Genomic DNA, 25,521 nt, shown 5'->3' on the forward strand with positions numbered 1-25,521 from the left:
ACAGCTCTGCTGGCCTCTGGCTCAGTTGCAGGCTATCTGAAAGATCGTTATTTTCTCATAGGAACCTGCCCTGGCACTGAGATCTCTGGGGAGTCCCTGATCTCAGGCCCAGCACCCTTAAAGGAATGCTTGATGGGGACATAGGAGAGGGACTTCTCGGTGGCTGCTTTAAGACTTTGGAACTCTCTTCTTAGAGATGTTAGACTGGCTCCCTCCTTCTTGTCCTTCTGCTGGCAGGTGAATACCTTTTTATTCCAAAGGCCTTTAGAAACTGATTGGAAAGGACTAATGCTGGGATGTTTTTGTTGTTATCTGTATTTTTAATAGATCTTTTAAATATGTTTTGATTCTATTAGTGTTTAATTACTTTTTAACTATTATCTTTTCTCTGTTTTAAGCTTTTTATCTGTGTTTTTGTAAGCTGCCTTGAGCCCTGGGGTGGGAAAAAGGCTAGATATAAATATTATTATTATTAAATGCTACTGAATTCTGCAAGTCATAAACTACAAAAGATAATGGAAATCTGCTAATGCTGTGCTTCTCTTGCATTTATTAATGTTACCATCGTTCTGACATTTATTATCTTTTTTTTTTACATCAACTTTCCCATCTATTTCCAAAAGATAAGTGTATAAGCAAAACAATTTTTCTGCTATACTCCAATTATTGTATGCGTCTCCAATACAGGCCCCTAACTCTGATTCTCTTTCTATAGGGGACAGGTAGCCACAATATTTATCTTTTTATCACTATTAGGTCAATTGTTGGTTGATTCTCAATGAATCACCAGTTTCCTTTATCTCCCCTGGATAGGGCAAACTAGGACCTCCAGCAGCTATTCTCCATGCTACAACCATTTGCCCACAATGTGCAAGCGCCAAGGAAATTTTTCTGGATGTCATGAGAGAGACTTCTCGTTCTATGCCAAGAATAGCAATGAGAGTTAAACTTAGACTAGTGCTGCTATTTTTGATTTATCATTATCTTTCCTCTACTACTGCGACATTTCACAAAACCAGAAGGGGGTAGGCATTCAAGTGGATTTCAAGGGATTAGCTGTCGGCTCTCATCCTAACCTCTGGCGGGCATTTGTTTATTTCACAAAAGCAACAAACCAAAACACAAGGCTGGCAGCTAGAATGGCAACATTTTTCAAGAATGCTAATTTAAGTGGTGGGTGGTGCCCAGCCACTAGAAAGCCAGAAACTCTTTTCCTATGAATTTGCAGCTATGCTCACAGTGAAAAAGTTGGACAGCATCTGCCACATCGCCCAGTCCCACCCAGTGCCTGCAGTTTGGATGCAACGTGGATATCTGGGCTTCTGACACATCACAAATTGACATGGGGAGGTATAGAAGTGAATGTCCAGTGGTCAGAATGCATGTATTTAAATGAAAGGTACTCAAAAAACTACTTACGTTTCTGTGTCTGAAACCAATGATTCATTATTACACACATCGTTGAAGGTGTGAAGTTGATTCTACAGTTGGAATAAAAAGGGAGAGGAAATAAAGTTTAGCTTTATAAACTCAAAAAGGATTTCATTCGTTTAACTGAAGCATCAATAAAAACTGACTTAATCAGATCTGGATCTTATTTTCCACAAGAGATCCCTAAACTGATGTAAAACCCTTAAATAGTGACTTGAGATCCCACTTAAGATGACCCTGGCAAAATGAAGGGCCAATTTTAGTTACATTTGTCAAAAGCTGCCAATGAGAAACAGACAAATGCTTTGTCATAACTGAAGTTGCAGTGGGAGATGCTCAGGAGGCTACCAACTTCCAAATTAAGAAAGGATTGTACCTTTCCTGGGATACAAGCAAGGACTCTGTCATCCTGCAAAACCTCAACTACTTGAATTGGGAGTTTGGAGTGGGAGTAAGAGCAGGGTCCCATTTCAAAAAATCTTCCCTTGATTCAGCTACAATCTCTACTGGCCTGATGAAGAACTCTGAGAAACTTGAAAGCTTGCAAACATTATTAGTCAGACTACTGGTCTCTCTAATTCAGTGTTGTCTACACTGACTTGCAGCAGCTCCCCATGCTTTCAGGTCAGGGTCTTTCCCAGCCCTCCTAGAGATTGCCAGGGATCAAACCTCTACCACTGATGCTGGGGAAACCCAGTCAGATGGGCAGGGTATAAATTATTATTATGCTCAACCGCTGAGCTATGACTCTTCTCTACCACTGAGCAAGGTGCTTCTCATGAAGACCATTTCCTCCTAATGGAATTCATAGTTCCCTCCACTTATTACTAGCTCACAAACGAATGCTCAGCACAGGTAAGGAGGTTATAAGGATGCCTCAAAGACAGGCTGTCTTCCTAGAAAGCACATGTCAACAAAGCCAGTTCAGCTCTATTTTACATGAGTGTTCATAGTACTGCAGCTGTGTTCTGTTACAAACAGCAATCAAAAGCCCTCGGACATACAGAATAAACCATGTGTTCTTCCAAAGAAATTACAGCAGACCACATGGCCATTTCATTCACGTTACTCACTGAACAGCCTTGTTTGGCATCTGTTCCTTCTTTCCTCCCCACCTCCTCCCTCAAGCAAGAGTACACAAGGTGCAGTGCTTCCTAGGAAGGAACAAGACTTTTTAATCCTCTCTTTCACCATCCACGATGTCACTCTTCGCTGCTCTTTTCACCCCTTTTTAAAACTTGATTGGCCCTGAGCAAAGGAAAAAAATGAGCACAGCCAGATTTTACATCCACCTCCTCCCTCATCAATTTTTTGGGTGATGCCTGGACGACAGATTTAATTACGTGACCAAAGGACCATTAGTTTGTGCTTTAAAGACACATTAACTGGCCCATCGTAATGGAAAACAAACATTCAAAATGCGATTATTTGCCTCGTATCCTGTAGTGTGAGTACAGTGGAGAATGATCTGGAAACTGCAAAGTGTTTTTCTTTTTTAAAAAATGGTTCTGATATTAATTTGTCTGAAATGACCTCCTGGAATTTGCAATGTACCAACTGAGAGGAATCAGATACAGAGCCAACTGCTTACGGACAGTGAATGTTTTAGCTTACTGTAATAACGTTCCACCTGTGGCCTCGTAAGCTTCAGAAATATGAACATTATTGAAGTTTGATGCCATCCTTCAAATATTCCCTATTTAATTTCAGAACCACATTCTTTGAATATTTTGCTCTTGACCTAGTTTTCAAATGGAAAAATTCACCATACAACAAGGATGGCGTTCTGTGAACAAACATTATTACACGGAGAGTTCCTGTGGCATTTAGAAAGAGCTACTGTATAAAACATGCGCCCACAGCTGACCTTGCTAAAGGCAACGTGGGTTACAAATGCTGATCTCCTTTTCCATACATAGTCTGGAAAAATATATCAAATTATTATGTTCCAAAATAGTAATTCTGGACATCTAGGTACTAGTCTGGAAATAAGGGAGTGCATCCAAATTCCATGCCTCTCCAGGTGAAAGACAAGAGTGCTCTAATTTGCCACCTGATCTGCTTCTGTACTGGCTGTACAGTATTTGCTAGTGTCTATTTATGGCACCATCTGCTTTGAGCATTTTGGCATCTCCCAAATTGTTGGAAAAAATGATTGGATCCTTACAGGAAGCTAAACCTGTAACGGCTGCTTGTAAATGCTTAATGGATCTTTATAAGATAGACGTTAAGGAACTCAGACGTATCAAATAGGGAATTAGAATGTTATTATACAGCCTAAACAGTGGGAATTTGCTTTAGAATCTGTAATGAAATATTTAGACTTGAAATTTATTCAGCAAAAATTAATATTTCAAGTATATTGTACAATGTTTGTATAGGAAGGCACTGTCCAACACAGATAGATGCTGGAAGTGTTACAATACAAACAGATACATTGAGGGATATGACATGGGATTCTCCAGTGATATACTCTTTTTTGCCTGAAGTTGTTATCCACATCAGTTTGTATTGGTAAAATCATTTACAGGTGCTCATGTATTTTAAAATTATATTCCTGTAATATGGGGATTAACAGCAGGACAAGCAAGTGGATTTTGTGAGCCCTTATGGTTATACTTATACTTTGAGCCTAAAAAGATAAATACCTTCTATTACCAAATGGTCTGAGGCTACACAACCCTGGCTGCATTTGCACATATTTCATACAGATGCCAATTTTGTGTGGATACCTATTTGGACATTTGGAGGGCTTATATTAACTTATTTGTGAAACTTAAAATGCATGCGTCTAGGATATCTCAGCTGGTAGAGCATAACACTCTTACTTTAAGAGTCATGGGTTCAAGTCTCATGCTGGGCAAAAAGATTCCTGCATTGCAGGGGGTTGGACTAGATGACCCTCGTGGCCCTTTCACCCCTTCCAACTTTACAATTCTATGCATTGTTACTTTATCTGTAATGTGAACTGATTATGGTTTTTTCTGTTACAATTAGTATTATTCTTATATTATTTCCTTTTAAAAAAATTCCTTCTTTACTTTACCTTAATTTTTTATTTGCAAATTTAAGAACAACAAAAGTTAAAAAGAAAAGCAAGTAAAAAATTATGCAGGCTAGTAACTTCAAGGAGCTTTGGCAACAAGACCGCTGTAAACAAAATGTCAGTGATGAATGAATCAGATATTAGAGACATTTTGCTCTAGTGCAGGCTTCCTCAACCTTGGCCCTCCAGATCTTTTGAGACTACAATTCCCAGCATTCCTTACCACTGGTCCTGCTAGCTAGGGATCATGGGAGTTGTAGGCCAAAAAACACCTGGAAGGCTGAGGTTGAGGAAGCCTGCCCTAGTGCACACTATACTCTGTATGACTTTAAATGCTTTTGCTTATGGTCTGCTTGAACTAATGCAATGCAATGCAGGGCTGACCGTGCTACTGCAGTTTCTTCCCTGTGAAGACATGTCATAAACCACTGTGCCAGTTGTGACAGCCTGACATACTCTGGCCATCCATGAGTTTTGTCAAAGAAGCTGAAAAAGACATTGCTCCTTTACGACACAGTTAAAAGTAAACAGGGCTGTTTTGAAATGCAGCAAGTCAAGCCGCACATCTGAATTTCTGCTGTGCTCGCAAAATGCAACCGTATCAAGATTCTTAGCATTTTATAGCCTAGCTTCACAAATTATAAACCTGACACACAATCCCCCAAGAGACACCTTCTGTGTTAAGTCCCACTGAAATGAATCGCTAAAGTATGCACTTTCATTCACTTTATTTGGGTGTGCTCAAGGTGTGTCTGGATGCTAGCACTAATCCTTGCACTTGCACTAATCCTTGCGCTAACATGACTATTAAGTTGTGTATCACCCAATGTCTGTGGTACTCTACCTCCGCCCCCACTCCCAACAGCAGATATCATTTTTTTAGAACTGCTTACAAGGGCCTTGAATGTTACAAAGGTAGGCTTGGTCTACACTTGTTGCAAACAAGGTGCTAAGAAGCCTTAGGTGGTAAAGCCATCTATATGATTTCAGTCTACAGGTAGCGAAACCAATTTTAAGTGTTTCTCCATGTAAAAACGTCCTAGAATGACTCATTTCCCATTATGCTAGCTTTCTACTTGCAGGAAGTTATTCATCTAGAGAACATATTACCCCACTCTCATCTAGCACTGCTTCATCTATAGACTAAGCTTTGACTATTACACCTTAGTTTATAACTGTTCAAGTACAAATGAAAACAATTCTGTATATGTCTTTTAGTTAGTTTAAAAAGTCTTACTGTTATCTGGCTGAGGCCGGCCAATCTCATGGTTAAGGTTGGTGACATAAAGTACTTAAATGCAAGATCAAGACTCTCTTTATCAAAACACAAGGCAGTATCCAGTGGCTCTTTCACTGTGCTCCACATTAAATCTGCCATGTTACGAGCTGCACTCTGTCTTAATTCCTGGTCCGACAGTTTACATAAATACCTAAACAAAAAGGTAGGGTTGGGGGGGTGCAAGAAAGTTCAAATTAGTACCAGCAAATCAGTTTAATTTTAACATATTTGTAAAAGCCATACGCTCTTCTGGAAGCCTTCAGGACTGCGGTCAAAAGGGCTGGCCTCAGAACAAAGTTATAACTGCTTAATTACACTTGGGACAACAAAGGTGTTTGGCACAAATGTAATTCCAGGCATATGGAAATCAAGGCATCCCTGCGGTTTTAAAAGCAGTTCATCCAGTAGCAGGCTAGCTTATGGTATAAAAGCAAGTTTGGATACCATTTATTCCCTGAACCATGATGCTAGAGATAGCCACCGTAGTCTCCTTCAGATGTTGGACTACAACTCCCATAATTCCTGCCTGCTGGGACATGCTAGCTGGGACTGATGGGAGCTGGGAGTACAACAGCATCTGACTATGTACAGTGACATCAAAAACAGGCTTCGGGTGCATGTTTTCCCTTGAACCTCCTACATCCTTATCACTGTGTGCAAAAGTGTGCAAAAGTTAAATGCACCAGGGATCCCATGCTTAAAAACGAACATAGATCTCCTGAAGCAGTTTCAGGGGTGGGGGAGAATGAGAGAAAGCACACAAGCTCAAGTACTCCCAATCTCAGTACATATACAGAACACTATGTTAAATACCCGAGTGTATGTAAACCAAGCACCAAATCACCTACTAATATTAATTGTAAGCAATACTGTTTGCTTATTAGCTTCTGTCACATTAGATATGCCATCTGAGTGATTTGAATTTATTTTGACAAGAAAAACCCAATAACAGGTCTGCAAAACATACCTGATAACATAAGTTCTAAATGGTATAATGTGTTGCATAACAGCAGGGATGTGCAGCCATATTCTGATCTATATAGCAAATACAAAAATTGAACACTATAAATCGACATGTCACACCAACAACTGCTTTTAAGATTCACATAACTTGCCTACTGAAAAGAGGGGCATTTATTTTCCCTTCACATAACTTTTTTACATTCAAAACTTGGGTTCATGCAGAAGGCGGAAATGGAATGCCAGTTTGCCTGGGTTCCCTCAGCCAGAAGGGTAGAAGGCAAGTTTTTTTTTTTTTTTTTTGTGAGAGAAAAAATAATAGGGATGGAATGTGCTTTCTCACTAAGTTTTCTGATGCCTTTTCCTAACAGCCCCAGCCCATAGCGGGAAAGGAAGCGCATTCAATTGGGCCCTCACTCTGGAATCTGAGGCATGGCTCTATTACACTAATGCAAGGGTGTCTTTTTTGGCCAAGAACCACTTTAGATGCTGGCTAACACTCTGAGGGCTGAGGGTCAGGTGTTGGCATGGGCAAAAGGGTGTGGTCATCACACCCACTCTCATTTTGCTCAGTCACTCCCAAACACTTACATACAACACACAGACCGCATTGATCCCTATCATGCCCTCTCCTCTAAAGCATTATGTATTGAGGGAGGGGATTTTCCTCCTCATTGCCCCCTTCAGGTGCATTCCTGTTGTGCCACTGGGCAGGGCAGAGAGTCTGCAACATTTCCACCCAGTCTAGTGCCATTATGAAGATGGTAGCCACTGATGCTTTGCGCTCGTGATGGCCACCAACCTAGGCTTTAGAAGAGGATCAGACAAATTCATGGAGAAGAGGGCAATCAATGGCTACTAGCCATGATGGCTATGCTCGGCCTCCACAACTGTAAGCAGCAATGCTTCTGAATCTCAGTTGCTGGAAACCACAGGAAGGGAAGAATGTCCTTGTGTACAGATCCTGCTTGTGGGTTTCCCACAGGCGTCTAGTTGGCCACTGTGAGAACAGGATAATAAATAATAATAATAATAATAATAATAATAATAATAATAAATTTTTATTTATACCCAGCCCTCCCTGGCCAAGAAGGGGTTCAGGGCGGCTAATACTAAATATAAATACAGTAAAAACATTTTTAAAAAACAAACAAACCACCAGTTGATTAAAATATAAGTTAGAATACACTTTTAAATGCAGCTTAAAATGCAGCCTCATTTTAGTGGTAGCCTATAGATCAAAGCCATAAGGGGAGAAAATGTCAAATATTCACCAGGGCCAACTATCCATGCTGGTCCTACATGGGCCAGCAAAAAGAGCCAAGGGAAAATTTATATACAAATCACATATAAGGGGTTCCATCAAAAAATAAAATTGGGGGGGGGGGGGGAGAGGTTAGACTGAGTCCAGCCCAAAGGCCAGGAGGAACAGCTCCATCTTGCAGGCCCGGTGGAAAGATGTCAAATCCTGCAGGGCCATGATCTCCTGTGGTAGGGCGTTCCACCAGGCCATGGCCAGAGCTGAGAAGGCCCTGGCCCTGGTTGAGGCCAATCTAACCTCCTTGGGGCTCCGGACTTCCAAAGTGTTGTTGTTTATGGACCTTAAGGTGCTCCGCGGGGCATACCAGGACTAGATAGGCCACTGGCCTGATCCAGCAGGCTCTTTTAGATTCTCTTCTTTTTTCAGAACCGATTTGGACTGGGGGCTGGGAGACCACTGGGGAAGACTTAGGAAGTCTGAGTTGGGTCTGTAGACCAGCAGTTCACCACCTCTATACTAAAGCCTTTTGCTATGCAGCTCCAATGCTTTAAAAAAGGATGAAAAAGTATTATTTCCCTTTGGGAACAAGTACTCCCATTTATTTGACTGTCCCTACTGTCAGTGAAAGATGGTGAATATATCTAGAGAGCTACTCATCCAGGAAATATATGTGGTGAACTTACTTTCTCTTAATTCAGTTCAATAATTCAGTAAAATATTTACAACTGGGCCTCCAATTCAACTATATAATAAGGTATTTCTCAAGAATACCTTTCATACACTTGCTCTGTGGCTATCACAACTACAAACACAGACATTCTCAAAACATCAACACAATAGAACAACTTGGTTGTAGAAGGAACAACCTTGTATTTGCCCATGTTAAATATATGCCAGTGCAACCACCTGGAAACAATATCTATGCCAGTTGCAAGTTTTAATGAGCATCGTTCAAATGAATGGACTCCACAGTAATCACCAGAGGAACAATACAGAAAAGTGGTAGCCTGTGAGACTGACACAGTGATGAAAAATAACTGGGCTTTCTTTATATTTCACATCTGGCTTAAATATGTTTAACTGGTGGTTGTTTTGAATAAAGCTAAGCCAAAAACATATAAATAAATCCTAACATTTACACCATAGCCGTTTCACTTTTACCCAGTAGTTTTCCACTAGAAGTACCCAAACCTCATTTATATTTATAAGTCCTCTGTCTGTGTGGCATCAGAACATACTTTAAATTACTGAGCTGGATGGAAAATAAATCTGTTATTGTGGTGCTGTTTATTGCAAATTACTTTGGAGCACAGGGATTTGAAAAATTTGGCTCCATTTTTTAAGGGCAACAAAATTACTTGATCTTAACTTACGACAAATATTTTCCATTTAGTTTTTTAAAGGTCTACTGTTACCAGCCTGCAATTTTATTAGCCTATTTCGGAAGGAAATTGCCATTCAGGTACATTTTTAAAATCCCCAGGTTGTTTTGAGATAAAATGGAATCCTGTGAAAAATTGTAGCTATGGAAGACACATATTCTGAAAGCAAGATTTTTTTTTTTAAAATTGATGGAATTTGTCACAAAGATATTGTGAATAGCTAAACTATTCTTCTCAGCATCTGGATTTTTAGTCAATGGTTGCAATAAAGGGGTATGCAAGCAGATATATTCCAAATTTATAAAGTGCAGCATTTTTGTAACTTAGAAGTAAAATTAGTATTATTAAAATTTAGAGGTTTTGGGACCATGGCTTTTGGGACTAGTACATGTTAACACAGAAAGCCTCTTGCCTTTAAGAAGACTTTACAGGCAACATTTACTGCATCCATGTTAAATAAATGAGAAAATCTTGGACACATACTTACATTAGACACCACAGTGATAAATGCATGTGCTATGAGAAATGGCAATGTTTCAGGGGCTCCATATTCAAAACAGTCCTTCATGAGGGAAAGACCATTTTTTCCGCAAAATAAGCAAACGTAGCGAAGCAAGTGCAGCGGTACTTCTACATCCTATGGACATAAGAACACATTAAAATATATATTACAAATGTCCACATATAACTTTTTCTCAACCAAAATGACAGCATCTTAATAATTCCTCCTATAGACTATTCTGAAAGGATTTTTGTGGGCATTAACTCAGTCTTCCAGGTTCTGCACTGACTTTCTTTTTTATTCCAGGCACAATTCAAAGGGGTTAATGTCTGACTTATTCATGTCTTCCAAGTTTGACTCGATTTACCTAAGGGTGCCGTATGCATGAAGACGTTTGAAGGACCACATTTCACATTCATTGCGTATCTGCAAACCTTGGTCAATCTATATGAACAAATATATTTTTACTATTTCTTTCTAGCTTTGTTCTGCCTTTCTACTCACCCACATGCAAGGCGGCAGTGCAATATATGACCATTCAAGTTGAACATGGCCCCAAGAACAAACCATGCACAAAAGCCCACTCAGAAAGGGAGTAGAGCCTAAGCACAATGGAATATTGGAATTGTACTCAATCCACCACTTTATACAGGTTTGTTTAAGGCTCACGAGAAGCAGTCCCTGCTTGGGACTGCAAAAGCAAGATCAGCCAGCATCTAGCAGGTCACCCAGACATGGCTGATGGGGGACTTTTGGTTTGGTTGTCAGAAAATGTGCAAGACCATGATTCTGACACAAGATATATCTGTACCACATTGTGTCTGCTTGCTCAGAAGGATAGGAAAGTGTTTAATGCCACAGTGCTCAACTCAGAAGTATGGAGAGCCAAAACACACGCTGCTCAAAAGGACTCTAAATTATTTTGGAATGGCCAGTATCTTAGGAGAAAACCAAGTATTAAAATTTGCTTTCACCCACACTTTGAAATACATTGCTCCTGGAATTAGGATGCTGCCAGCAATTACTTCTTAATACTTTTTTTTTATTCAACCATGCTTTTTCAGGGTAGCATTGTTGGATATTGTTTCTGCTGGGTTTTACAGAACGATCTAACGGATTCCATTGCTTCAACGGTGTATTTACTTACTTACCATTTTCAAATGGTCGGTTGCAAAGCTCTTTCAAAAAGTAATAATAATAATAATAAATCATTTATATACAAAGTCCAAAGAGCAAGCAACAAGCACAAAATGTACCCTATGACTATGGGACTTCTTTCTTCAGGGGATTCCCCCAAATCTCTTTCAAAACCACTGGAAGGTTTCTACCTGGGTGGCCATAACTAATCTGCAAGGGTAGTCCCAAGTGCAGCCCAAGGAAGGATGACAGGAACAACTGACTTTCGCTGGATCATACATTAACATTAAACCTCGTTTCCCAAACGCCTCCGTTTTGGAATGTTTCAGCTCCCGAACGCCAAAAACTCAGAAGTAACTGCTCCGGTTTTCAAACAATTTTCAGAAGCCAAATGTGCTACGAATGTTTCAGAAGTCGAACGGATTATGTTTGACAACCGAAATTTGACTGTACTTTATTTTCCATGCAGAAAGCACCAGATTCAGTCCTTCATCTCTAGTTAAAAGGATCAGGTAATGAAAAAGCCCTCCTTATGAGCTCCATATGAGCTGCTAGCAATCATAGCAGCCAATACTGGGCTGGATGGAGTAATGAGAGGGGCTGTAGCACAATGAGCACATAATATTCATGCAGAAAGTCCCATGTTCAACCCTGTAATCTCCAGATGGGGCTAGGAAATACCCCTTTCTGAAACCAAAGGCAGCCATTGCCTGTCAGAATGAGCAATATTAAACTAGATGAACCAATGGGCTGAATCTGCTTAAGGCAGCTTGAAAATTATATTTATTTTAATGGGTTCTTCCAGTTATAGTGTATTCTGGATCACTCTAAACTACTGAGATGGAGCAGGCTTCTGAAAGTTAATGAGCTGTAATTTATTAAAACTACACACATCTTATATACATAAATAAAGCTAACTTACATTCATATCACAGAATGCTCCCAATATATTGCTTTCTTGTGCAGAAATATCCTATTTAAAAAATAATAAATGTTATGAATTTAACCAACATGAAAGAAAAAGATAAACATCATCCATAATTTAGATAACACAGCTGCAAAATTCAATAATATTTTCCTAAGGCTGCAACAATGCTTGTTTGATTCAAGGCGACTGAATTTTGCCGTTTTAAAAAGCCACATGCTTGCATACAGAACCCGGTATATAAACTGTTTTGTTTTGTTTCTGCCTTCTAGACAAAGCCATGTTTTCTTGGGCTTCAAGAAAAGTAATGCAATAATTTGAATTTGCCTATTACAGAGTATGTTATTTCAATCCGATGAGCCATAGATCACAGAAGTCAGCATCAATATCTACAGATCAACATGAGGGTGATAAATTGATGTCTTGATTCCTTGGAACTAGGATCCGAGACCACTCTTGGCATAGCACATTGTGGACTAACCAAGTGTAGTAGTAGTAGTAGTGATGATGATGAAAGGAAGAGTGTTTAGGGTGCCTTCCCTTGCAAGCTGGTTTCTACTCAACTTTTACTTTCACAATATTTGTGTTCAGGCTGCAGCAGGACCAGTCATTGGGAGTTCTACAAAATCAGGCTACAAATATAATTGAACAAGGTAGCAGAATAGAAACCTAACTACCTTCCTGTATAAAGAACCCAAGGATTATGAAAAAAAAGAGTTATGCTCTGACAAAATAGTAAGAACTTACAAACTGGAAAGTCAAACGATGAATCAAGTAATGGTTTCAGCATCAGAACACAGAACAGCCCACCTTTCTATGTGTTAATTAGGATAACATGTACCTCTATTGTAGGATGTGTATTATGCTTGTAGGCAGTATACAGGGGAAACTGGATCTGAAAGATTTTCGCTACACAAAGCAAAAGCTTCTCCTTTTCCTCGGTGCTCCATATGCTGAAGGCATCAGCGCCCTTTGTGGGTTCTTCCTCTGTCAGGATACAAGTTCTTCCAGAGTCTAACTTTTTCTCTATGGACTTGTGTCTTTCCCCATTTTCTTCTCCACGAGATTCTCTTTCTACATTCAGCGGCTCATCAGACGGATTATTCTCATCTTGCCATGCTGAGTCTATGTTGATAGTGCAATGTTTACACAGCTGGTCCCGAAGAGCTTGAACCTGGGCGATCACTAAATTTATAAGCGCACACACAACTTGGTTGAAGATCTCCAAGTGCTTATACTCCTTGAAGCAGCACAGACATTGCCTGTTTTAAAAGGGATTTAAAATGGCAAATCAAGATGGGAAATGTTGGAAGAGCTTAAGAAACAAACGACTAAGCAGTAATTCATGGAGATAACCTGGGGCTGAACGTGTCATGTTTCTTACATCTTGTATTTATGGTCTTATATGAAAGAAGACTGATAAAAATTGACTGCAGTTACATAAATACTGTGATACTTGTGTCCTTGGTATCTGTAAAACTATAGCATGATCTGAGAGTTCTTTACCATTATAAATAAAGTGGATTAATAAAAATCAGCATCACGCGGTGTTGGGAAATGTCAGGAACAGCAAGAAACATCAATGCAGCTTCTGACTTTCTCCAATGTGTGCCATGAAGTGTGAGTCCAACTCCACCCATCCCCCAAGCACTGAGAACATGCCAAAGGACTCTGAAGGTGTGGGATGCCATCAATTTTACCTGGTAAAAAACTCGTATGTTGTACAGGCAATGTAGGGGGGGAAAGCATCATTTTGTGCTGGAAATACAGGAGACCAGCAACAACTGGATTACATTTATGGTTGCTACTAGCAACAGGCATTGTGCACACCTGTAGATAATTATATTGAACTAAAACACCTTATACAGAAATCTTTTGTATTTAATATGTATTGACTAGCAAAGTGAGCAGTAACAATGTTTTTTAAAAAATTACAGTGAAATAACTGCATTGAAGTTTAATAATTGATTCCAGGGGATATTCCACTTCTTCCAAGATACAAAGGCAACATCATTCCTGTTGTTTAAATAAAAGACATTTACCCTGGCCAACTTTGTCTGACCACCATGCTTGCCCTCTTGGTTCTTCAGCTTCAGCAGCCAAGCATGTAATCAGGATGAAACAAGATACCTGGGCATCACTGCTCCTTACTGAGGCGGCCTTTTCTGCATCTTCTCCCATAGGTGTTGCAACCATCCAGGGACAGAGGAAGAATCCCTACACCCCCACATGGACTTAGATAAAGGGGGTTTAAAATATTGCTCCAGCTACTCCCACTATAAGCCAATACCCACTTCCCCTAGTCAGGCATGGCCAAACTTGGCCCTCCAGCTGTTTTGGGACTACAATTCCCATCATCCCTGACCACTGGTCCTGTTTGCTAGGGATATGGGAGTTGTAGTCTCAAAACAGCTAGAGGGTCAAGTTTGACCATGCCTGCTCTAGATTAAACACTGAGAGGGGAAGCAACTAAAGATAAAAGAAAAGGAACAATCTGAAAAGGTAAAAGAAGAAGAAGAAAGTCCTGCACCTTGAGGAAAAGAATTCAGGAGCCAAAAATTAACTCTACTCTTCTGAAGAAAACACAGTCAAGATTGGTAGGAAGGGGTTCCTACTTCTGGTTGGTCACAGGCAACCCTTTTTTTCTTGTTTTGACACTGCCTTCCAGAAAAGGAATTAATCCTTTCTGGTATGCTCCATTTCTCCGCTGAAAAAAACCTCATCTGGCGAACCTTGCAAGGTGTGTCATTAAGGTGTTTATTGGCAAAGTAAGCCTTGCTCAGCAGGCACAGAAAATATCACATTCTAGGAGATTTATTAGATATTAATCAAAATAAGTGTATGCTTCTTTTATAGGTGGTGTGTTCTACAAACCCAAATGCCACTGTTTAATCAGTATGTAGGTGTTTCCCCACCAATCACAATCCTTTTCCAAAAATACCTTGGGTTGAAAAGTTGTGATTTGTACTTTCAGACACTAGTCCTTTCCACTATAATGCTGCTTTTCTGTTCAGACATAGTGCACAGCATGAGTCATTGTGAATAATGTATCACTATTTCAAACAGATACCCTTCTAGCTGTGACTAATATGTTAAATTTCCCCTCTGTGACAATTCCAGCAAAAGCTATTTTGAAATCAGTAAGACCCAATAATTAACTTTTAAAATTATCTGTAGAAATCTTAAGTAGAAATCCTACATTACCACTTTCCAACATTTTAATTTTTTAAAATAAACATGTTTTAAAATAATAAGATACTCCTGTGTCACAAGTTAACTAGAACCTATAAAACTCTTCTACACTGTCTTAAATGCCAAAAACAGTTAGCTGAGAAGGAGCGAAGTAATCTTCATGCCATAGTCCCTTTCTAATGCTTACTATTTATGTACAATGTACTTATAAATACATGGGCATGAACTTACAAAGATGCATCATAAATTGGGAGCACTTAAAAAGCTGAATTTACCTTTGTGTCCAAGAATTGATATAAGCAAACACCTTGAGTGCATGTTCCTTTCTGAGCTGCAATCCATCACCACCTTCAATGTCAGATACTAAAGAAAAACAATTGAATCATCATTGAATCATGAAGAACGTTTGAAACTTTAAGCTGTCTACTAAAAGCATATTAAGGTAAACAACATATTTTCTAAATGCTTCAGGGATTAGCCACAGGTGGAAAAGTAATAATTACACTTAAATTTTTAAATCGGCATTTCTTAAGCATTCAACTTTTAAATGTGGTGGGTGGTATGTAAAACCCCAAAGTACTGGAAATCAGCTAGAAAACACCTGCTTTGGTTAGATCCAGAGCATAAAGAGGACTTGTCTCTTTTATACACTCTTTGCTGTTAGACCATCAGTTTTCTCCCCTCTCTTCTTTGATATCTGTTTGAGAGATGATCCTGGAAGTCTATTGGATAATGCGCAGTAGGAAAAACTATGGCTTACCCACCTTCTTTGCAACTATCCAAGAGAATTCCTGAAAAATAATCCACTGATGGTTCTTGACTTGCACACTGATGGTTCTGCCTTGCACATAAAACTAGAGTTGGTTCCCCTGTGTTGGAAGGGTGTAACAAAAAAGAAAACTATTGGCACATGGAGTAGTCCTGCCTCTTGGGAAAAGGTAATGAAGGAAATTTCTGTAATAGGTGTACCAGTAACTTAAACCTCAAATTGTGTCTATTGTCAATTTTTGATTTGTCAAATATGGACTTACCGTATTTTTTGCACCATAACACTCACTTTTTTCCTCCTAGAAAGTAAGGGGAAATGTCTGTGCATGTTATGGAGGGAATGCCTATGGGTGGCGGGGGGAATCTGCTGCAGTCGTGAGCAGAGGATCCATGGTTCCCCTTCCTTCCCTTCTCCGTGGCTCGCTTTGAAACAGCAAAGCGGGAGAAGAGCCACTGAGTGGGGAGGAGAGAGGGACAGAGAGCCTGCTTCTTTAAAGGAGCAAAGCGGGAGAGGAGAGGAGCCGCTTACACGAGTGTAAGCGGCTCCTTTCCAGTTGGTTCCTTTAAAGCAAGCAGGCTCTCTGTCCCTCTCTCCTCCCCACTCAGCTCGCTACATAGCAGCAAAGTTTTTCAGCTCCCTAAGCCGGGGATGAGCGGGGAGGAGGAAGAAAAGCAGAGCCTGCTTGCTTTAAAGGAGCAAAACGGGAGAGGAGAGGAGCCTTCTCCCCTTATACCCCTCTTCTTCATTATTAGCAGCATCCTTCTCCACCCACCCCACACGTGCTCCTTGTCCCTTGAGTGCTTTTCCTTCCCTCCCCACTTAAAACGTGGATACAAAGCACGGATCCACATGGATCCTCAGGATTTTTGCACTGGGTCACCCCAAATTCACCATCAGATCACATAGCATGTCCATGGCTACATCTTGCACCAAAAAAATCACGCACCCACTGTTGCCTGGGGCCGGAGTGGTGCAAAAACGTGGCTACAAAGCATGGATCCACATGGATCCTCAGGATTTTTGCATTGGGCTACTCCAAACTCACTGTCAGATCACATGTCTGTGGCCACAGCATGAACCACAAAAAACATACCTCCACTGTTTCGTTTAGAATATTTTTTTTCTTGTTTTCCTCCTCTAAAAACTACGTGCGTGTTATGGTTGGGTGCGTGTTATGGAGCGAAAAATACGGTACTTATGTAAATCACTGACTTTTAAGTAGCTGCTTGTATGGCCATATCACTTGGCTGGAAGGAGTCCTCAGGTCCTTTTTAAAATATTTGGTTCAATAAAGTAATGGTTATTCTCATTTCTGAGAATTTGACTTATAAATTAAGGGTATCTCAGGGTTCAGTTAAACCAAGGGATTTTTGCCTCCATTTGGCGGCCATTTGTTACAGTGGTGCCTCGCAAGATGAAATTAATCCGTTCCGCGAGTCTCTTCGTCTTGCGGTTTTTTCGTCTTGCGAAGCACGGCTATTAGCGGCTATTAACGGCTTAGCGGCTATTAACGGCTTAGCGGCTTTAAGAAAAAGGAAACAAACTCGCAAGAACTCGCAAGACGTTTCGTCTTGCAGAACGACTCAAAAAACGCAAAACCCTTTCGTCTAGCGAGTTTTTCGTCTTGCGAGGCATTCGTCTTGGGGGCACCACTGTACTTATATGACAGGCAAATCAGAGAGATGGCAAGTCACAATGAAATATGGCTTTATTTGGTATTCATAATATTTGTCTTGTACTGTTTCTGTATCAGGTTGGCTTTTGTTATAACATCTAATGCACTGTGTAGCTTCTTGACAATGTATTTTATTTTATGAAGTAATAGCTGTGAGCTCCGGGAAGGTATACTTTTTCTCTTTCTTTCTTTCATAGTTCTTACTGGATTGTTATTTTACCTTTTAAAAAGCAGCTTTAAAAACCACCTCCCTTGAATATAGATCTGGGATTAAAACTACAAGCAGCATTAAGTTTTTTAAAATAGTTTTAAAAAAAGAAACTTCCAGAGCCATAGCAATAACTATTCATTCCAAACCAACTGACAGCAATAGCCTATAAATATTGAATATAAGCAAAAGATAACTGATTCTCATAGGGTCAAGCAAAAGTCACCCAAGATTATCATCTGAGCACACCTGAAAAGCTAAGATCACAATACTTAAGAGCAGTGCCTCCAATTCCAACATGATGGGAACCACAAAGACATCCCAACATAATTTTGAGATTGATTCTATCAAATACAATAAGCTAGGAAAAGCCAACATGCCATCCCCTCTAAAACAGGAAGAAATAAATGCAGAAGATTTTGCAGCCATGAATGCTTCCAGTTGAATCAGGCCTGCCCAAGAATGGCAATTACAAACTAGCTGAAAATTTTCCATATAATTTCCATTAATGCTGGGAAAAGCATGACCTTTGCAACCAGGACTGAAACATTGGTACTTTCAAAGTAGTTGGCATTCTTCCCTCATATAAGGAAAAGTTTACGTTGCTTTCACCAGAGGGGACAATTTCTCCTAGCTTCCTGTAACAAAGCCAAGATAAGCAAGTGGATAACTGTATTGTCAGGCAACTGAAAACTTTCAAACCAACCAGAAGGTAATAGAGCTTCGACAACGGAGCAAGCTGTCCAAGAACAGTGGCATCTGCAACTGAGAAGGTTTTAGGCACCTTATATTCTGCCTTATGGTTGGACCAGGTAACTCAGGAAAGCAATTCCTCTGAAGAATTAAGAACAAATTGTTGAATATATAGCAGCTCCCACTTCCTAAAAGCCACCATTGATTTCTAGTGTCAAAGCTGGAATTAGATAATCACCCAGTGATATTAGGTGAAATTATTTTCAAAGCTTTATTTTGCAGCAGAAAATTTTCTGCTTTGTGACTTCACTAATAACAATGAATGCATACCAACCGCAAATATAACATTAAGCAAGCTTGGTGGTGTCGAAGTTTTTAGCTTTGTTTAATAGATACAAAATGGGGGGAGCCAAATCAGATCACCCGCTAGGTTATCTGAAATCTTCCAAAGCAAAACAAAAGTTAGGAAGCTTCCTGTATTTATTTTTAAAATCGGAATTTTCCATATAGGCCACAACTTTGTACAGTGGTACCTCGGGTTACAGACGCTTCAGGTTACAGACTCCGCTAACCTAGAAATAGTACCTCAGGTCAAGAACTTTGCTTCAGGATGAAAACAGAAATTGTGCTCCGGCGGCGTGGCAGCAGCAGCGGGAGGCCCCATTAGCTAAAGTGGTACCTCAGGTTAAGAACAGTTTCAGGTTAGGAACGGACCTCCAGAATGAATTAAGTTCTTAACCTGAGGTACCACCGTAATCAACTATGGCAAATACAAATGAACATACAAATGAACAATCAACTTGAAGTATCAAATTAAAGAACACCTTGCCCAATAAATCAGTTTTATTCAGCCAAAGAAAAAACAGAAGCAAGGGGGGGGGGGAGAGAGATTATTTAAACTTTCTCCTCTCAGCAGCAACCCTTGCTTCAACAGGTTAAAATAAGTTATCTCCAGCTCAGCAATTTAGGCGTTATGCAATGTTTTATGAACATTCCAATGACTCTGAAGATTTTAAAAAACAACTGGTACATAAAGAAGGGGTGGAGAACCTGCCGCCCGCAGGCCAATGTTGGTGCACCAGGGAGCCCAAGCTGGCCCACAAGACAGTTTTCCCCAAACCGTGCGCACTCACCCATCAGCTGATGTCACTCTGACATCATCTGATAGGCAGGGTTAAATCCTGCATTGGCTGTGCAGATCTGTTCCCAGCAAAAACAGTAGCTGTGGTCAAACAGAGCAGGATTTAACCTTTGCCCATCAGTTTATGAGCTGGAGTTCAATCCTGCTCTGTTTGGCAGGATTTCAAGGCCCTGCTGGAATCAACTCATATGTGTGTGTGTATGTGCCCATCATTTCCATGCTAAAATTGGGGGGGGGGGGCACTACTTTTCAGTGGGTGATTCCAAAGCACACCACTTCCTGATTCAAATCTAGCTCACAAGGCTGATCTTGATAAGCATCTGGCCTGTGGAGCCAAAAGGTTCTCCATCCCTGATATAAAGCCTTGGCAAAAATGGGGCTATTAGTAGGAAGTAAGCAGCAATACTGTTGTTCAACTCTTAATGAACAGGTGGGTGCATAAAGGGAAATACAGTGGTACCTCGGGTTAAGTACTTAATTCGTTCCGGAGGTCCGTTCTTAACCTGAAACTGTTCTTAACCTGAAGCACCACTTTAGCTAATGGGGCCTCCCGCTGCCAACATGCCGCCACCGCCTGATTTCTGTTCTCATCCTGAAGCAAAGTTCTTAACCCGAGGTATTATTTCTGAGTTAGCGGTGTCTGTAACCTGAAGCGTATGTAACCTGAGGTACCATTATAGATAGAACAGAAGCCAACAATTTTAAAAAAAGATTACTTTATTTTGCTGTTGATTTTTTTCTTCTAATGGAAAAAAATCAAAGTACTTAAAAATATCTAGTTGTGTTTACCTTTCAAGTTGTTTTTCTTAAGGAAGGATACTTCAGCAGCTTATGCTTCCAGGTAGGGCTGAGAAAGGTATCTGAATTCCTTGAGAGCCAATGACACTCAGCATTGACACTACCAAGCCAGATGGACCAATGGCCTGACTGCTCAGTTCTTACTACAGCTATAAATACTGGGCAAGATGGACTGAATATGACTGTCTGATGTTAATGCTCTCAAAACAAGGAACTAAGGCATCTAAATAGAAGCGTATTTTTAGGAGTATTAAGCGTCCATCTATTCTATACTGTATTCCTTTCCCTTCACTGTAAAGGCATCAGGTGTAAGGGCTGGGGCAAAGCTATTTCATTAGTAGTACACTTAGTCTCTAAAAAAAATAGCTCTGTATGAAACAAACTGTGAAAGTGGGCACAAGATGTGGGTCACAATACTGATACTGAATTATGGGGAAAGTTGTGGAAAATAAATATGAATTTTAAGGCATGATGAAAATGGCCCACAGATAGTATTTAACACCCACTAGATTGGCGAAAATGTCTAAAAAAGAAAAAGGTATATGCTGGAAGTGTAATGAAATTGAGGGATTTTTTTTCACATGTGGTGGTCCTGTAAAATAATTAAGGTATGTTGGGAGACTATATATAATAAATTAAAAAGATAATTTAAAAAACATTCCCAAAAATGAGTTTTTCTTCTTGGGGATGGTAACAGAGGACCCCAAAAAACCAAAAGAGTTTACTACTATACACCACCGCCACAGCTAGAACCTTATTGGAACAAAGGTGGAGAACAGGTATACAGTGGTACCTCTAGTTGCAGACACGATCCGTTCGGGGGTGCCGTCTGCATCCCGAAAAGTCTGCAACTGGAGTGGCGCTTCTGTGCAAGCGCAGAGTGTGATAGAGCACTTCTGCACATGCGCGGTGAAACCCGGAAGTATATACTTCCGGGTTTGCCGTGTTCACAACCCGAAAATCTGCAACATGAACCTAACACAACTAGAGGTATGACTGTAGTACCCACTAAGGAAGAATGGCAATGTGCAATGTTCAAATATGCTGAACTGGCTGGTCTGATGAACAGGGTACAAGAAAACGAAGATAAGGAATACAAGGAGGAATGGACAATGTTTATTGAACATTTTAAGAACCAGTATAAACAAATACAGTACATAGCTTAGCAAGTCTTGAGTAAATAAAGCAGAGTTGAAATGGATAATTTAATAGATAACAAATCAGTAGAAAAGCAAAGGAACCAGGAAAAGGGTGAAAGGGAAGTCATATGGTAGTGTATATGTATACATGCTGTATTTGTTATGAAGTTGTAAGTGGGACAGGAGGAGGGAAGGGATGGGGAGGGGGTTAAATATTCTCTGTCCCTGTTTTTGAAAATGCAAATAATAATAACAATTAAAGATACTTGGAATTTTAGTAAACATTTGAAGAGAAACAGAATAACTTGTGATCAAACATAAAGGACAACAGCTAAGTTAGGGTTCCCACATGTCTGGGTTTTCTGGGCATACCCGGAACATTTTCAGAAGAAGTGTCCGGGTGGAAATCAGCAAAATGTCTGGGAAAATCCGGACATACAGCAGCCCGTGTTGGCTGTCTTGTTTTTGCCTAAAAATGCTCAAAAACTCCCCCCCCCCCCAAGCTCAACAACTATTGTGCCTAGATTTGAAATTTAAGCAGAGTTCCTAAAGAAGAGCACATTTAACACAGAGATAAAAACATTCACTGTGAAAGCTTAATTAACTCTGAAGCATGCACCCGGTAATAGACTCTGCAAGGTAAAAATACTGAAAAGTCACTTTGAATCTCCAGCATCATTTCAAGATTGAAGTGTTATTATAGCAATAGGAGTGCAATTAGTCACTTGTGTGGTCAATGAAGAAGAGTAACTGTTGCCTCCTGGAAAGCAAATGAGCACAAGTACTGCTCTCAGCCATTATATTTTCTTTTTTTTTTTTTAATTATTTAAACTTTTCAGGTTTATACATTTCACTGATTTTACAACCATTTAAACATTTCAAAACTTGACTTCCTTCCCCCTCTTTCTGCATTCCTTAAATTTATTTTTAATATCTTCTGCATATTCAAATTAACTTAATTTCCTCATGTATTCATCTACTTTAAATATCTACTCTTATGAAACTGCAGCTTATTACAATAATCCTGCCAATGTTCTTATCTGTTTACAATTTATCTGTAAATATTCAATAAACTATTTCCATTCTTTTATTTAAAAAAGTACGTTATCTTGATTTCTTAATTCTTCCGGTAAGTTTCGCCATTTCTGCATATTCCGTAAGTTTTTTGTATCCATTCTTCCTTTGCAGAGACTTCTGTTTCTTTCCTCCTCTCAGCCATTATCAATGCCAAAGGTCTCAGAATGTAATCAAGAAAACCACAAACCTTGAGTTTTGAGCCAACAAAGATATTAACAATACATAATAGTCACAATGCCTATAGCACCACAAATAGCATTATGAAAGACAAGTGACATTTAGCCACATACCAGATAACCTCCTTGCTAATACAAGATTTCTTTCTTTTTATTAGATTTCTTGGCTGCCCTTCATCAGCTACAATCCCAGAGGTGCGTACAGTAGCTAAACAACAAATACCATTTGCATACACCCAATACCATCACCACAAAATAAAAGAGCATTAAAATAAAGGAAGCACTAAAATCAGGAACACATACTGACATTCCAAACAGCAGCTAATGACAGCTCTGGGCCCGATAAATTATTTCCAAATGCTTGCATAAAAGTGAGTCTTCAGACTGAGACAAAAACTAACCAAGAAGGAAGGAAGCCAAACTTCCTTAGGGAAGGCATTCCAGAACCAGGGCACCACCACTGAGAAGGCCTGCTATAAGTCACTGTCCCCCATGAGCTTCAGCACCACATCCTAAAACACAGTTAAATATTATGTTCAAACGAGGTCATTACTGGAACTCAAGTAATCATACAACAAAAGGAAGCTCCAGCATGAAACCACTGAACTAAAATTCATCAGCAAATCTGGTTCTGTTGAATTCAGATTTAATCACGACTCTCTGGATTTCTTTTGCACTACTGGTGGAAAATTAGCATAGAAAAATGAGAAAAACAGTATCATCACAGTGACTGCTGTTATGAATGCATCATTCTGTTGTTATCTTGCATACGTGAGAGTTGTTCATAAAAGTGACACAGGCCTCTGCTGCCCTTTGCTGGGTCTACAATTTACCATTCCTTCTCATACCCATGTGTACGTGTGTGTGAAGATAGAAAAATGCATACACCGTCATCTGCCAACTACACCTAATGCTTCATGAATCTAAGTGGGTTCCACAGTGGTACCTTGGGTTGCAAACTTAATTTGTTCCAGAGGTCCGTTCTTAACCCAAAACCACTCTTAACTTGAGGCACAGTTTCGCTAATGGGGCCTCCTGTTGCTGCCACGCGATTTCCGTTCTCATCCTGGGGCAAAGTTCTCAACCCGAGGTTAGTAGAGTTTGTAACCGGAAGCGTTTGTAACCCGAGCTACCATTGTATTCCACAAAGGTTTATACCACAATAAGGCTGCAAAACTTACCTAAGGGTAGTCCTGCTAGACTCAGTGGAACTTACTTCTGGAGTAAGTACACAGTAGTGCACTGCATCTTTCACCTGTCCTTTGCATCTTTCAGATACTTTGGGCTACAACACTCAGCAGCTCCAACAGCATGGCCAATGGCCAGGAACAATTTAGTTCAACAACATCTGGACAGTACTAGCCTGGTAAAAGCTACATTACAAGTTATTTCCAGGGTCAAAAAAACTCCCACAATCCTAACTCACCACTTTGTACTTCAAGATAAAAAAAAAGTGAAGTATTTGCTTACACGTACTGAGAGAAATGAAAGATAGCAACTTTAATCTGTAGTAGTGATTATGATTACAGAATGAGAGGTAGTAATTATCAGTCCCAAACAAGAATCTCGTGAATCTACTCTTTGGGACAGATCCCATGAATTTCTAAGCCTGTAAAGAAGTATGTAAATCTCAACTGTGGCTTTGAAAATAAGTTAATAGCCCATAAAATATTATATTAATATTTATATCCTACTTTTCCAGCTTCTGAGCTGAGCTCAAAGCATCTTACAATGAAAGTGATAATCAGCAATAATTTAGAAACAGAATAAACAATGCAACAGATAAAATAATCCAAGAAGTGAAGGAGGAAAAATCCAGGGGTCAGAAGATGGATCAAATGTCAGTTAGGCCATAAACCTGCTGAAATAAATAGGTATTCAGGTGTTGCCAAAACATGGCCAGTATAGGAGCCAAAGCAGATTTCCCATGCTAGGGAGCTCCATAATCTGGGTGCTAGAACAAAAAAGCCAGTCTCACAACATCTCCACCAGCTGAATCCAGACAGTGCCTTTCCCAATGGTCTGAGTGGTTAGGCAAATTCATATGAGAGGCGCCTGGTCCTAAGTCATATAAGGTGTTAAAGGTAATAACCAGCATCTTCAATAGGGACTGAAAACTTATCAAAAGCCAGTACAGTGGTACCTCAGGTTACATACGCTTCAGGTTACAGACTCCGCTAACCCAGAAATAGTACCTCGGGTTAAGAACTTTGCTTCAGGATGAGAACAGAAATCGCGTGGCAGCAGCTGGAGGCCCCATTAGCTAAAGTGGTGCTTCAGGTTAAGAACAATTTAAGGATAAGAACAGACCTCTGGAACGAATTAAGTACTTAACCTGAGGTACCACTGTACAGTTGAAATAGCATTGGTGTTATATGTTCTGAACAGTGTTAGAAACTGGGATAGAAAAGCTAGGAGCCAAATGGCTCTTGGGACCTGAGTTGTGAGTGCTAAAACAGAATGTCTAGTCATCATTTGGTGGGTTTGGCAACACTTTTTATTTATTATTTTGATAAGCGTGAACTAATATGCAATTCACATAAGTGACACTCTACAGTGGAACCTCGGGTTACGGCGGGGGTCTGTTCCAGAGGCAGCACCACAACCCAAAACGAGCGCAAAAAAGCGTTGTGTTTGCGCGCGCACAGCGTGATTTAGCACTTCTGCACATGTGCGAAACTGGAAGTAACCCGTTCCGGTACTTCCGTGTTGTCGCCAGTCACAAGCAGA

General features: G+C 40.0%; 1 protein-coding gene across 2 annotated transcripts in view; it reads right to left on the reverse strand.

Moving 5' to 3' along the window:
• USP34 (ubiquitin specific peptidase 34) overlaps positions 1 to 25,521 on the reverse strand; it is a 103,660-nt gene that overhangs the window by 70,990 nt on the left and 7,149 nt on the right. Inside the window, exons 2-9 of one of the 2 annotated variants that reach the window (XM_081000770.1) lie at positions 15,391 to 15,478; positions 12,765 to 13,185; positions 11,921 to 11,971; positions 9,847 to 9,996; positions 6,724 to 6,791; positions 5,715 to 5,907; positions 2,505 to 2,585; positions 1,420 to 1,481 (exon numbers count right to left, since the gene is read on the reverse strand). In XM_081000770.1, coding sequence (XP_080856896.1) covers positions 1,420 to 1,481; positions 2,505 to 2,585; positions 5,715 to 5,907; positions 6,724 to 6,791; positions 9,847 to 9,996; positions 11,921 to 11,971; positions 12,765 to 13,185; positions 15,391 to 15,478 — 1,114 coding nt within the window. The remainder of the gene's footprint in view (positions 1 to 1,419; positions 1,482 to 2,504; positions 2,586 to 5,714; positions 5,908 to 6,723; positions 6,792 to 9,846; positions 9,997 to 11,920; positions 11,972 to 12,764; positions 13,186 to 15,390; positions 15,479 to 25,521) is intronic. The other variant, XM_081000771.1, reaches the window with a different exon arrangement.

This window comes from Podarcis pityusensis, assembly GCF_964106645.2.
Source record: "Podarcis pityusensis genome assembly, chromosome: 3".
Classification (NCBI taxonomy): Eukaryota; Metazoa; Chordata; class Lepidosauria; order Squamata; family Lacertidae; genus Podarcis; species Podarcis pityusensis.